This window comes from Solanum dulcamara, chromosome 1 (genome assembly GCF_947179165.1).
Source record: "Solanum dulcamara chromosome 1, daSolDulc1.2, whole genome shotgun sequence".
NCBI classification, from domain to species: Eukaryota; Viridiplantae; Streptophyta; class Magnoliopsida; order Solanales; family Solanaceae; genus Solanum; species Solanum dulcamara.
In genome coordinates, this window is record NC_077237.1 from 83515104 (window position 1) to 83529457 (window position 14354).

A 14354-nucleotide genomic window follows, 5' to 3' on the forward strand; every position below is an offset into this window, starting at 1 on the left:
TTCAACCCTTCCTATTTTCAATAGGGAACTTGTTGATATATATTATTTGATTAATTTATTTATTAATATGATCAAAATCTATACGTTTACAATAAATAATAAGAGGATTTCTTATGAACAAAAATTAATTATGATTGGAGGGCGAGTATTTATGTAAAGCCTTAAGTTTCTAGTTATAAATAATATTTATTGTTAAATTTACTACAAGATTCAAAAGTATATTTTATTTTCTTGAATTTTGTGACAAGTCAAAATTAGACAAACAACTGTCCCCCCCCCCCTCCCCCTGAGCTCCCACTATTGCCTTCCTTGATAACTTGAACCTATGACCTTAGGATCGGAGATGGAGGGTGCTAACCACTTGAGTAACCCCCTCTTGTCCAGACGAACAAATTGAAACAGGGGATTAATAAGTTTGGTGTGACAATGTGGTACTTGGCACACTGGATTTTAATTTCTCCCACCTCAAGATCATTCATTAGCATAGGAGATGGTTTAGATTTGACCAAATGTTCTCAATTTAAGGATCCTTCGAACCTTTGTGAAACTCGAAATCCACTACTTAAAATCTTGGATCCACCTATGACTCTATCACTAGAGAAAACCTCACTCGTGTCATCCATATATATTTATTTCGAAAAAATAAGCCAAAAATTAAGCCAGCCAAGGTTAGAGCAACATTAGATGGGCTAAAATGGTGTGTTTTAACCAATCTAGTGACTAAAAAGGTAAATAATTGTAAATGAACTTGCTAAATTAGTTGCATTAGATGGATCGATCAAGTTAAGTTGTCTCCACCAAATCTGACAGAATTAGGGGCGGATTCAAGATTTTCACCGGAATATGTTCAAATATATGAAAAAGTAAACCGTGAAAACACAATACATGAGGTGAATTGTGCTTGTTTTAAATTTATTCATCGACTTAGTTTTATCATCCAAATTTCAACAACACAGGTGACAAACAAGAAGCAAATAACATACACAAGAAAGAATATATAATTCAGAATCAAATTTGTGTAAGCAGAAGAGAGAAAAATAGGCTAGCAAAAGGAAGTACATTCAAGGAATTAAGGTCCTTAAATCCTCAGCTGAATAACCATTATTCATATTCTTGATGAAAAAACTACATGATATACCGTTGGGAGTTTTATGATTCTGTTGTTCTAACTGATGAATTCTTGTCGTGATCACCCTCGAGTTGGCTTAAATTTCCTTTCTCCTTGATCAGTTGAACATGATGGTGCTTGCAGTAGAGGCGCCCCTCATGCGCGATATAGTTGGATGGGCTAATTACACAGCCTCCATGGCTACATTTGAAGCAGCTTTTGTGGTATGGTGTTCCATTCACAGATACCTATAGACAGAGGTGAATCAAGAATTTAGATTTTCTTATATACATATATAGAGAGAGAGAGTTAAAGCCGAAAGCAATGGAATCAATTGAATTCATAAGAACCTACCCTAAGTCCACCTCCCTATAAAACAATATCAAATGACTACATTTTATCACAAGGGTTGAAGGTATACAATAAGTATTTGATCCTTTTACATCCAGATGTGGATCCAAGATTTGAAGTTTATGGATTCCTACAACAACCTCAAGCTAATATACAATAATTACTCTGCTCATAGTCAAATATCTATAGAGATTTAGTGAATCCGTAGATTGTTCTCTAGATCAGCCACTATTTACAGTTAAACCTCTAAGTAACATCTTGATATTATTTGGTTGCTATAGCGAACTGTTGTTATAGATAACATATAATATAATAAAACATGAAAGTGAGTTCCAACGAAAACTTGACTGTTATAGCGAAATGGTGTTATAAAGGATGACTGTTATAGATTGGTTTTGACTATTCATCCTTTAGAAAGTTTTTGGTGTAGCATACAAAAGATTACATTTTACATGAAAAATCTACCTATATTTAATAGAAGTGAACTTTTGGATTAGTTAACAAACAAGTTGTTGCCAAAATATTGCTAGCTTATTGTACCTTTTCTGTTGGATAGACAGTATTCTTGCAGCCAAAACATTTCTCCCTTGTTCCAACAAACATGCTTGAAACTTTAGCTGCCTGTGGTTTCTGTTTCAAATATTCAACATACATCAGTTATTCACACAATATATTGACAATCTTGAGTCATTCAATGTCAATCTATGTTGCTCTGACTCTTTCAAGAATGCCAACGGGTGTGTGTCAGGTCCTCCAAAAAGGAATGTATTCTTGGAGGATCTGACATGGGAGCGGCGTAATATTTGGAGAGTCAGAGCAACATAGATGACTGTCAATTACCTCATCTTTCTCTGGCTTCACAATTTTTGGTGTCCCTGGAATAAATTTTAGTCTATCAGTAAATTTTCTGATTTGCAAAATTTGATGATTTGAAATTAGGCACTTTTTTTTGTACCTTCAAAGCTTTTGTCCAGACTTCCAGTTCTTTTAAAGAGTTGATCAAAGTGAGGTCTACAGTAGAGAACTCCCTCAAAGGAATTGTAGTTGCTAAGCTGCAATTAAATGTATTGAACAACATTTTAAGAAAAAGTACAATTAAGTTGGAAAATTGAATTTATAAGTCTAAAATCTACTTTCTTTGATGATATGTTTTTATGTCATTGAAAATGAAAGACTGATCTGAAAAATGACCTAATGTAAGAAACTAGTAGCCAAAAGTGTAGCTTAATGGTTAATAAAATGAGTTGAAAATCACCAGGTCTCAGGTTCAAATTTTAACGGAGGAAAAAAATGCTAGGTGGTTTTATCTCAATTGTTCAGGCCTTGGTGGATAGAATTTTCCGATACCTGCAACGGTGGGAGGTAAGCAGGTACCCCATGAAATCAATCGATATGTGTGCAAGCTGATAGGGACACTATGGTTATCAAGAAAAAAATGAAATACTTAAACATGAATTTTAACAATGAACTATGCTGGATTGGCTTAGAAGAAATCACTATGTAAAGAAATTAGGTACATATTTTCGAATTCCTATGATGCAATTGGATCTTTTAAGCTATTGGACATCAATGATATCAGAGTGATCCACTTCAAGAGGGTGATTAAAGTGTAACCAAATGCCTTAAAGTTTAATATGATTCGCGAAACATCTGGCTTACCAGAATCTCACATTCTCACCATCGAGTGACCTTAATAACTATAGCATGCCAGAAACCTAATGGTAACAACATAAGAGCCTATGGTGGTTCAAGAGAACTCCAATCGAAGTTCACTATGAATCTTTAGGTACTTTTTATTAGATTTATGGACACTATCTAACAGTAAAAATTCTAAAAACCAATCTTCTTTATATACATTCTAACCAGAAAATTCAGTAAAAAAAGGACAAACCTTGAGAGTACCCTTGCAGTGATGGCATCTGAAACAAGCTTTATGATAGACTCTATTGTCTGCAGTTAATTTGTCAACTAAATATACTGTCTTTTCACATGCCATACATTTCTGTGTTGTTCCTGCAAAAGCCATTGACAAGTTTTTAGGGGTATCAAGAAAGTGTCTTTTCTTGATTTTTGTAGCAGAGAGAACTTGGAGAGGAGAATGGGAGTAAAGATAAGAGAAAAAAAAAGGTAGATAAAAAAATTATGGTGAGGCAAAAGAGGAGCAATGTAACTAATTGAGAAATGGGCATTTGGCTGTCATTTTGTCCCCACTATGAAGCATCCAACTACCCCACTTAAAGACCTTTTTTTCTATATCGTCGGGTGATCAGAAAATTACGAGTTTAAATTATAAAAATATGCTTATGTAGAATAAGATTGGATAAAATAGATTAATATGATTGACATTTTCGCGTAGCAAATGGTTAGTGAAAACTATATGCACCAAACTTTTCCATATTGACTTTACATTGATCGTGGGAGTAATGATAAAAAATGTTGCGGAGTGAGACAAATAAGATTTGTTCAAGTAATTGAGGGTTTAAGTCACACTGAAGGGTAAGTGAGAATACTTTTAATCCTAATATTGTGGAGTGAGAATACTTTTTATTCTAATATTGTGGAGTGATAGAAAGCTCATGACTTTAAACTATGGAAACATAGAAATACAAAGCAAGACGTTGTATAATAGACCAATATGGACTAACCCTTTCTCGGACCAGACGCTTAGCTAGATCTTAGTTCGCCAAGATGTCCTACATTGAGTTTTCACTTGATCTTGAGAGTAACAATAAAAGTTCCTGCTTAAATGATCAAAAGATCAGAAGTTTAAATTATGGAAACATTTTTCTATGAAAATACAAAGTATGATTATTTATAATAGATCAATGTGGCTCAATTTTTCCTCGAATTAGATACTTAGCGAAATTTTTGTGCACCGAAATTCCCTCAATTGAATTCTTGTTTCTTTGATAATCTAAGGTGAATTTTAAATTTTGGGATAGTTATTGAAATGAAATAAGACTGAAAAATAAGAATGTAGTAGTAATTAGTCATGATTGTTACTTGCATAACCATCAAAGTTCACATGTTGTGTTGAAGCCCAATTGGTAAAATTGCAACTTTAATTTTCTCTTTACAGCTTCAATTATTTGTTACTAATATAGTAAACATCACATGAATTACTAAAATATCTTACTATCATCATCAACATTATGGACCATTAAAAGTATTTTGGAAATATCCAAAATAATTTCAAATATTTTGATGGAATAATTTTTTCAAATTTTCTTTTTGAATTATTTAGGTTGCTTTGATTGGACCATATTCTTGTCCTAAAAATGAAAAAGAAAGTTGTCAGGACCATATACAGACATTTCTGTTGGACAGATTTTGAAATTCAAATTCCCCATCCAAAGTGGATACATGTCCCACTATCATAAATTGAAATGATGAGATCGACTATATATATAAATATCTTCGAATAATTTTATAATGAACAAAAAAAATTAATTTTATTCTTAAATTATTTAAAATGAAATAACTTTGCTCTCGACTTCATTTGCCAACATTCAGTCATGAAATGAATTAAATTTTCTTTAGATTAGTAAAGTTTGGTGAAATGATTATTACTCATGATATTGAAGAAATCATTATCATTGCTGGAATAATGTCACTTTCATTCTTAATCTCACTTTCGATATGGTGTGCTTCACAATTGAAAGTGAGATTAAAGTTTTGGCATGAATTTAAATTTAATTGATCAATGAATTTTTGATATGAAAAAAATAAATAGAAATTAACTTATGTTGCTACATAACAAAACTCCGTCGTTAGCTAACCTTGTTTAACAATCTTGTTTAACAATGGATTATCTAAAAATATCTGTTAGCTACATGCTATATAAATCCAACAACAAATTAATTAATGATGAATTTCTTAATTGATAGTTAATAACGGATTATTAAAAAAATCATAGTAAAGATCTTTAATACTTTCTTTGTTCCAATTTATATGACATTGTTTGACTTGACATAAAATTTATTAAAGAAACGAAAACTTTAAAAATTTGTTGTCTAAAACACTTCTTGACCATTAATTTGTGTGCTATGAATCATTTCATTAAGATAAAAGGAGAATTTTAAAGTTAAAATGTTTCAAATTATAGAAAGATAAAGTTCTTTTTGGGACATACTAAAAAAAAGTGTGTCATATATATTAAGATTTGAGACAGAGGGAGTATTTAAATTTGGAGAATTTGAATACTTAGGGTGTGGTCAGTTTCAATTTTTTCATGTTTGATTGATTAAAATTTTTGAAAAGCGTTTTCTCTAGAAAAACAAGTTATTTAAAAATGATTTTCCTATTGAAGTAGGTCAAACAAGTTTTACAAATGTTCATTCCACATTGATTGTATCTTTCTCACCGTCCAACATACATCATCTTCACCTCACCCCCGTAGCTCCTATCCCTCGCCACTCCACACCCCGATCCCCCTCCCCCCCCCAAACCTCATATAATATTTATCTAAATTATATATAAATGCTATGTGAGAGGGGTGGAGCTAGGATAGGAAGGAGTGAAATGTAGCCTTGTTTTCCTATCACTTTTAGGAAACTTATTTTTCGAGAATATTTTTTGAAAAAAATTGATAAATCTAAACATGGAAAAATAAAACAAAAAGTTCTCCTATTACCAAAATAAAAATTAAGTAAATGAAGTGATCAGTAGATGACTCTTTTTAAATTATTTTTTTCCTAGAAATCAAATGTGACATTGTGATAGTTGTTTTGTTTTTGTCTATATAATATATACGTGTTTATCATCACTCTAATTAATTAGTACAAGGCACGTTAGGTATAGGATGTGCACTACTTTTATAAATGGAAAAAATGAGAAAATGAAGTTGCAAAAAAAAATAAAAATGAGAAAAGGAATTGAAATTTCTAATATTATATTATTATTTTTTTTGTTGAATAAAAGCAGAATGTAACTTCAAAAGTTTATCTCTTTTTCGTAGAAGATAATCAATAATCCTGAACCGCGGTTCTTCTCAGCTTATACTAGTAGGTATTAATAAGTTGACTCACATTTTTCAATTTGAAAAAAAAATAAAATAGATCTGTGAATAAAAAACGAAATGATTTCTTATGATCATTTACAGAAAAAAATAAAAAAAATTCAGATCTATTATGTATAAAAATAAAGATCTCTCATAAAAAAAATATAAAACTAAAATCAAGTTTGTAAAGAGCTGCAAAATCAAATCTCTCAATTAAAATTTTATAGCTACAACTTGTAAGAATTAATTTCGTTATGAATGAAATAATAAGGTGTCATGTGGAAGCTAACGAAGTAAACTTCGAAAGATCATAAATAAAAAGATAAATGAGAAATATATCAAAAGAGACACAAATATTTAATATGATTCGATCAATCAATCTACATTCATAAAATGAGATGATCAATCAACTATAAATATAAAAAATATAAAATATCAAGAGAAATAAACTCACACAATTTACTTGAATGTTGTAGTGTATTTTTGACCATTCAAATCCTCCTCCAAGACCACTCACCCCAACTTTATTTTATAATGTATATCCTGAACTACTAGAAGTATAAATTAAATTATTTCAACGTGCTACACTGACCTCTTTTACAATAATAATTTAATAGTCAAACAAACAATATCCCAAAGAAGATTCCATGAAATAATTATCTTTGGACCTTTTAGTTTGATAAATTTTAATTTAGGTCCTTATTATTTCTGCTTAAACATATTTACTCTTTAATAAATTGATATGTATGCATTTTTTATCTTTCTTACTATGAATCATCACAAAATTAACGAATTACTAAGTACTAAACCATTCAATTTTCAACGTATTAATTTACATCATTACATGTGTATTGTTATCCGTTACCCATATTTGAGAGTATCATCATTTTATAAATCATGTATTTCCTATAAATAAATTTAAAAAAGGAAAATTACGTGAATAAACAAATATATACTAATTAATTTGTTATTATAGTTATAATTTAATTAATTTATAATTCGCCACTAACATTTAGCATTAATTATGGTTAGAGTTTGTATAATTCGTACATTTGTATAATTCGAATTTTGTATAATATAATTTGTATAACTTTTGTATAAAGTAATTTTATATAATGTAATTTTGTATAATATAATTTGTATAACTGTTTAAAGTTTAGATGCTTGCGTTTGTATAAATTCGTTATTTCTAGTTTATACAAAAATAACTCAATTATACAAACTCATCCGCTAATTATACAAATACATGAATTATACAAACCCACGAATTATACAAATGAGGCAGCTTAAATTATAATTACAGTCCGTAAATATGCAAATTGTAGCTAAAGAGTATAATTAAGATATTTATATTAGCTATTTGTGAAATTTTCTCGGACTAAAATATATATTGTAATAAATTGAAGGTTGAATATGCTTAGCCTAATATTATAGAGTAAGTAACAAAACAAGAGTTAGTTATTAATGGAGGGATCAAAAGTACAATTATCCATATATTATAATTCCACATTAAAATAACAAACAAGCAAACAAAAATATAAGAAAAGTTCAAAGCCCTCTCTTTTGATTTGACTATTTCTATATTTTCCTCCTCTTTTGGATCCAGTCTTCCAAATAAACTCTTATAAATAGCTTATGGTACCCTTTATTTTTCTTTGAAGTCTCAAAATTCAACATTAAAGTTATCACTCCAAAATCCATATAGTCAAAAATTCATAAATGTTTAATCATTTTATTTGTGGAAGTGGGAACTTTCATCATCAAGAAGGTGAAGATTATGATATGGAAACATCAAGTTCAACTCCAAAAAGATCATCAAAAAGAAGCAAAAATAGTGGATATAATCCTTATGCAGACCGTGGTCTAGACAAATTTTCAGCACTCTTAGCCAATCTTGAAGACAAAAAACAAAAAATTTATAACCAAATGGGATCTGATGATATCTCTTTCGTACGATTCGTTTTCTCAAATTCGAATTCAATCAAGCCTATTGTTATCAAATTGAAGAACAAAAATCAAACATCATCTAGTGACACTGATGATGACAAGCAAATGATCAAGATGAAGTTAGAGTTCGTCGATAAGAAGACCATTCACGAAGCTTCATCATATATTCCAGAAGAACGAAAAGCGGAATCTAAGAAAAGGAAAAGAATTTTTTTTAGGAATTTGAAGTTGGCAAATTTCAAGAAGCCAACTTATTACATGCCATTGGCTATAATCTTGATATTGGTTTTTTTAGCGGTTTATGGAAGGTGTTTTGCGATACTGTGTACATCGATTGGATGGTACATTATTTCAATCATAAAAGGTAGCTCAAGAAGGACGAAAAGGAAGCATGTTAAGAAAATGTAACATTATGTGAAGGGCCAATTTTTCCAAGAAGTGTAATGAATGGACCAAAAGATCATAAATTGGTTGATGGGAAACATGTCCATATATAACAGCAGCTAGTGAAGATTATCATCATTTTAAATTATTTTTTTTTGGGGGGTGGGTGGGTTATGACTACTAAATTCTTTTATTGATTTGTAATTATTGTATTACGGAGTTGGACTGGAAATCCAGTCACACTTTAACATGTTCTTCATCGTATTTTTACATGAGAAGAATTGCATCAATTACCAAATATATATATGTATGTATGATGCTAGCTGGTTGAACACTATATACCTAGCAAAATTAGCTTTATATGTGTTCAATGGATTTGAATTGTAGATTTACACTCATGTTTATTGAAGTTCAAGGGAACCATTGCTTGTATGTTTGTTTTTCCTCCTTTTTAATACTGATTATAGATATATCGATATATTATTTAAAATATACTTTTTTTTTACTTTATGATCTACGTTAATGATAGAATATCTTATATAAAAAGGCATCTAGTTGAATAGCTCATAGATCATTGGCTACAAGTATCGGTGTCAAATATGGCCAAAAGATTGATGGTTTGTCCACAATTTTATGGGTTAGCACAAGATAATTTTATATTAGACTAATTTAGCCAACCCAATATAGCTTATTATAAGACTCCAGAAGCTGGAAAGTCGAAACGAGGAAAAATGTTCTCCTATTACCAAAATAAAAATTAAGTAAATGAAGTGATCAGTAGATGACTCTTTTTAAATTATTTTTTTCCTAGAAATCAAAAGTGACATTGTGATAGTTGTTTTGTTTTTGTCTATATAATATATACGTGTTTATCATCACTCTAATTAATTAGTACAAGGCACGTTAGGTATAGGATGTGCACTACTTTTATAAATGGAAAAAATGAGAAAATGAAGTTGCAAAAAAAAGAAAGAAAATGAGAAAAGAAATTGAAATTTCTAATATTATATTATTATTATTATTGTTGAATAAAAGCAGAATGTAACTTCAAAAGTTTATCTCTTTTTCGTAGAAGATAATCAATAATCCTGAACCGCGGTTCTTCTCAGCTTATACTAGTAGGTATTAATAAGTTGACTCACATTTTTCAATTTGAAAAAAAAAATAGATCTGTGAATAAAAAACGAAATGATTTCTTATGATCATTTACAGAAAAAAATAAAAAAAATTCAGATCTATTATGTATAAAAATAAAGATCTCTCATTAAAAAAAATATAAAACTAAAATCAAGTTTGTAAAGAGATGCAAAATCAAATCTCCCAATTAAAATTTTATAGCTACAACTTGTAAGAATTAATTTCGTTATGAATGAAATAATTAGGTGTCATGTGGAAGCTAGCGAAGTAAACTTCGAAAGATCATAAATAAAAAGATAAATGAGAAATATATTAAAAGAGACACAAACATTTAATATGATTCGGTCAATCAATCTACATTCATAAAATGAGATGATCAATCAACTATAAATATAAAAAATATAAAATATCAAGAGAAATAAACTCACACAATTTACTAGTAGTGTATTTTTGACCATTCAAATCCTCCTCCAAGACCACTCACCCCAACTTTATTTTATAATGTATATCCTGAACTAATAGAAGTATAAATTAAATTATTTCAACGTGCTACACTGACCTCTTTTACAATAATAATTTAATAGTCAAACAAACAATATCCCAAAGAAGATTCCATGAAATAATTATCTTTGGACCTTTTAGTTTGATAAGTTTTAATTTAGGTCCTTATTATTTCTGCTTAAACATATTTACTCTTTAATAAATTGATATGTATGCATTTTTTTATCTTTCTTACTATGAATCATCACAAAATTAACGAATTACTAAGTACTAAACTATTCAATTTTCAACGTATTAATTTACATCATTACATATGTATTGTTATCCGTAACCCATATTTGAGAGTATCATCATTTTATAAATCATCTATTATAGTTATAGTTTAGTTAATTTATAATTCGCCACTAACATTTAGCATTAATTATGGTTAGAGTTTGTATAATTCGTACATTTGTATAATTCGAATTTTGTATAATATAATTTGTATAATTTTTGTATAAAGTAATTTTATATAATGTAATTTTGTATAATATAATTTGTATAACTGTTTAAAGTTTAGATGCTTGCGTTTGTATAAATTCGTTATTTCTAGTTTATACAAAAATAACTCAATTATACAAACTCATCCGCTAATTATACAAATACATGAATTATACAAACCCACGAATTATACAAATGAGGCAGCTTAAATTATAATTACAGTCCGTAAATATGCAAATTGTAGCTAAAGAGTATAATTAAGATATTTATATTAGCTATTTGTGAAATTTTCTCGGACTAAAATATATATTATAATAAATTGAAGGTTGAATATGCTTAGCCTAATATTATAGAGTAAGTAACAAAACAAGAGTTAGTTATTAATGGAGGGATCAAAAGTACAATTATCCATATATTATAATTCCACATTAAAATAACAAACAAGCAAACAAAAATATAAGAAAAGTTCAAAGCCCTCTCTTTTGATTTGACTATTTCTATATTTTCCTCCTCTTTTGGATCCAGTCTTCCAAATAAACTCTTATAAATAGCTTATGGTACCCTTTATTTTTCTTTGAAGTCTCAAAATTCAACATTAAAGTTATCACTCCAAAATCCATATAGTCAAAAATTCATAAATGTTTAATCATTTTATTTGTGGAAGTGGGAACTTTCATCATCAAGAAGGTGAAGATTATGATATGGAAACATCAAGTTCAACTCCAAAAAGATCATCAAAAAGAAGCAAAAATAGTGGATATAATCCTTATGCAGACCGTGGTCTAGACAAATTTTCAGCACTCTTAGCCAATCTTGAAGACAAAAAACAAAAAATTTATAACCAAATGGGATCTGATGATATCTCTTTCGTACTATTCGTTTTCTCAAATTCGAATTCAATCAAGCCTATTGTTATCAAATTGAAGAACAAAAATCAAACATCATCTAGTGACACTGATGATGACAAGCAAATGATCAAGAAGAAGTTAGAGTTCGTCGATAAGAAGACCATTCACGAAGCTTCATCATATATTCCAGAAGAACGAAAAGCGGAATCTAAGAATAAGAAAAGGAAAAGAATTTTTTTTAGGAATTTGAAGTTGGCAAATTTCAAGAAGCCAACTTATTACATGCCATTGGCTATAATCTTGATATTGGTTTTTTTAGCGGTTTATGGAAGGTGTTTTGCGATACTGTGTACATCGATTGGATGGTACATTATTTCAATCATAAAAGGTAGCTCAAGAAGGACGAAAAGGAAGCATGTTAAGAAAATGTAACATTATGTGAAGGGCCAATTTTTCCAAGAAGTGTAATGAATGGATCAAAAGATCATAAATTGGTTGATGGGAAACATGTTCATATATAACAGCAGCTAGTGAAGATTATCATCATTTTAATTTTTTTTTTTTTGGGGTGGGTGGGTGGGTGGGTTATGACTACTAAATTCTTTTATTGATTTGTAATTATTGTATTACGGAGTTGGACTGGAAATCCAGTCACTCTTTAACATGTTCTTCATCGTATTTTTACATGAGAAGAATTGCATCAATTACCAAATATATATATGTATGTATGATGCTAGCTGGTTGAACACTATATACCTAGCAAAATTAGCTTTATATGTGTTCAATGGATTTGAATTGTAGATTTACACTCATGTTTATTGAAGTTCAAGGGAACCATTGCTTGTATGTTTGTTTTTCCTCCTTTTTAATACTGATTATAGATATATCGATATATTGTTTAAAATATACTTTTTTTTTACTTTATGATCTACATTAATGATAGAATATCTTATATAAAAAGGCATCTAGTTGAATAGCTCATAGATCATTGGCTACAAGTATCGGTGTCAAATATGGCCAAAAGATTGATGGTTTGTCCACAATTTTATGGGTTAGCACAAGATAATTTTATATTAGACTAATTTAGCCAACCCAATATAGCTTATTATAAGACTCCAGAAGCTGGAAAGTCGAAACGAGGAAAAATGTTACAAATTTTTTTTCACGAGATGATCTACAGACCGTTCAAGTACCTACGATTCATAGAAGTCAGTCATAGAGGGATCAATACTTGGAAAAAATCTTTAAGTTCAGGAGTTGTTGTACGAGGGCCATCTACGGACCGTACAAAATTCTATGGTCCGTAGAAAAGGCCATAGATGGAGATTAAGAGACTTGAAGTGTTGGAAGTTGGTAGGACGAGAGGGTAACACAGTCCGTGTAACATTTTACGAACCATACAAGTGGATTATAGAAGGAATCTTCAGAAAATTGGATTTCTGGCATCCAGTGTTTTGGGTCTACGAATGATTGAAACGAGTCATATAAGGTTCTATGGGCCGTATAAAAGACCCATACACCTTGGATTCAAAACTCATAAACTTAAGATACTTTCTACGGATGACCCTCTATGGCTGAATAGGCTTCTACGGCTATAGAGGCACACGTAGTTCTGGGTGTCAGTTATTCTCCCAGGGCTTTTTTTGTGGATATTTTTCATTTATTTAACACCTACACTACGTCGTTTTGGATTACTTTGGACGTCCTATAACCACCTAAACCCTCTGAACTCCATTCCCTCTCAAACTCTCCCACTCAAAAATCTTCTCTCTAAAATTCTCTCAAGTCTTCATCTTCTTCTCTAAGCTAGAGTTCCAAGAAGTCAAGTCTCCTCTCTAGCTTCAAGGCTAGATTTTAGTGAGGTGTGTGGGAATTTCATCCATGGATCCTCTTTTATCCATGGAGTCCCAAAGTATTTTCAATTCCTCTTATAATTTCTTCCTAAACCCTAAGTGAATTTGATGATCTTGCATTGGGTTCAATTAATTATGATTTATTTAACTTCAATTGATCTTATTATGCATGAATTGATCGTAATTACATATTTTTGATAAATTTTACCACGCATTATACCTATTTTATGATTATGAATTATGCATGCATCATGAATTTATGAACTATGATTTTAAGAATATTTTAGATGAAGTATCAACATGAATTTTATGAAACTAAGGTTTGCTTCAAAAGGGAAGTAATCTCATCACGAAGGTTTTGCATGATTTAGCCACTTTGATTTAAGTGTAATTTTCTAGGAAAAGTTTATCATGATTTTAACTAAGTATCTCTTATGACTTTGATTGGGTTGGGATTCATGATATGTTTTAAGGAGCTATTTTTATGGTTTTATGTATTTTATGATGAACTTGGTATCACTAGATTCTTACCTTTCTTCTCAAAGACTTAGGATTTGTTTATTTATGATATTTTTGTTGAGAGTTTACCTAGCACCGAGTGAACTAGGATCAATCACCTAGGTCTCATAACTACGTGCCCCATAGGATGTCTTAAGTTGGACAATCAAAGCTTAAGCTAGTAGATCTATATATAGCTCATGTTTGTGGTCCTTACCTGGTAAGTAGGACAACCTATTTTCAGTGTA

General features: G+C 30.0%; 1 protein-coding gene and 2 pseudogenes across 1 annotated transcript; 2 read left to right on the forward strand and 1 right to left on the reverse strand.

The window, feature by feature from the left end:
* Nucleotides 1-886: 886 nt before the first annotated feature.
* LOC129880658 (LIM domain-containing protein WLIM1-like) lies at nt 887-3601 on the reverse strand. Its single transcript, XM_055954789.1, has 5 exons — nt 3351-3601; nt 2415-2511; nt 2300-2334; nt 2000-2089; nt 887-1356 (listed from the first exon to the last, which is right to left on the reverse strand). The coding sequence occupies exons 1-5, from the start codon at nt 3483-3485 to the stop codon at nt 1150-1152; spliced, it is 564 nt and encodes a 187-aa protein (XP_055810764.1). The 5' UTR covers nt 3486-3601; the 3' UTR covers nt 887-1149.
* A 4529-nt stretch (nt 3602-8130) lies between these two features.
* Nucleotides 8131-8946, forward strand: LOC129889850 (uncharacterized; annotated as a pseudogene).
* A 2552-nt stretch (nt 8947-11498) lies between these two features.
* Nucleotides 11499-12321, forward strand: LOC129889859 (uncharacterized; annotated as a pseudogene).
* The last annotated feature ends 2033 nt before the right edge of the window (nt 12322-14354 follow it).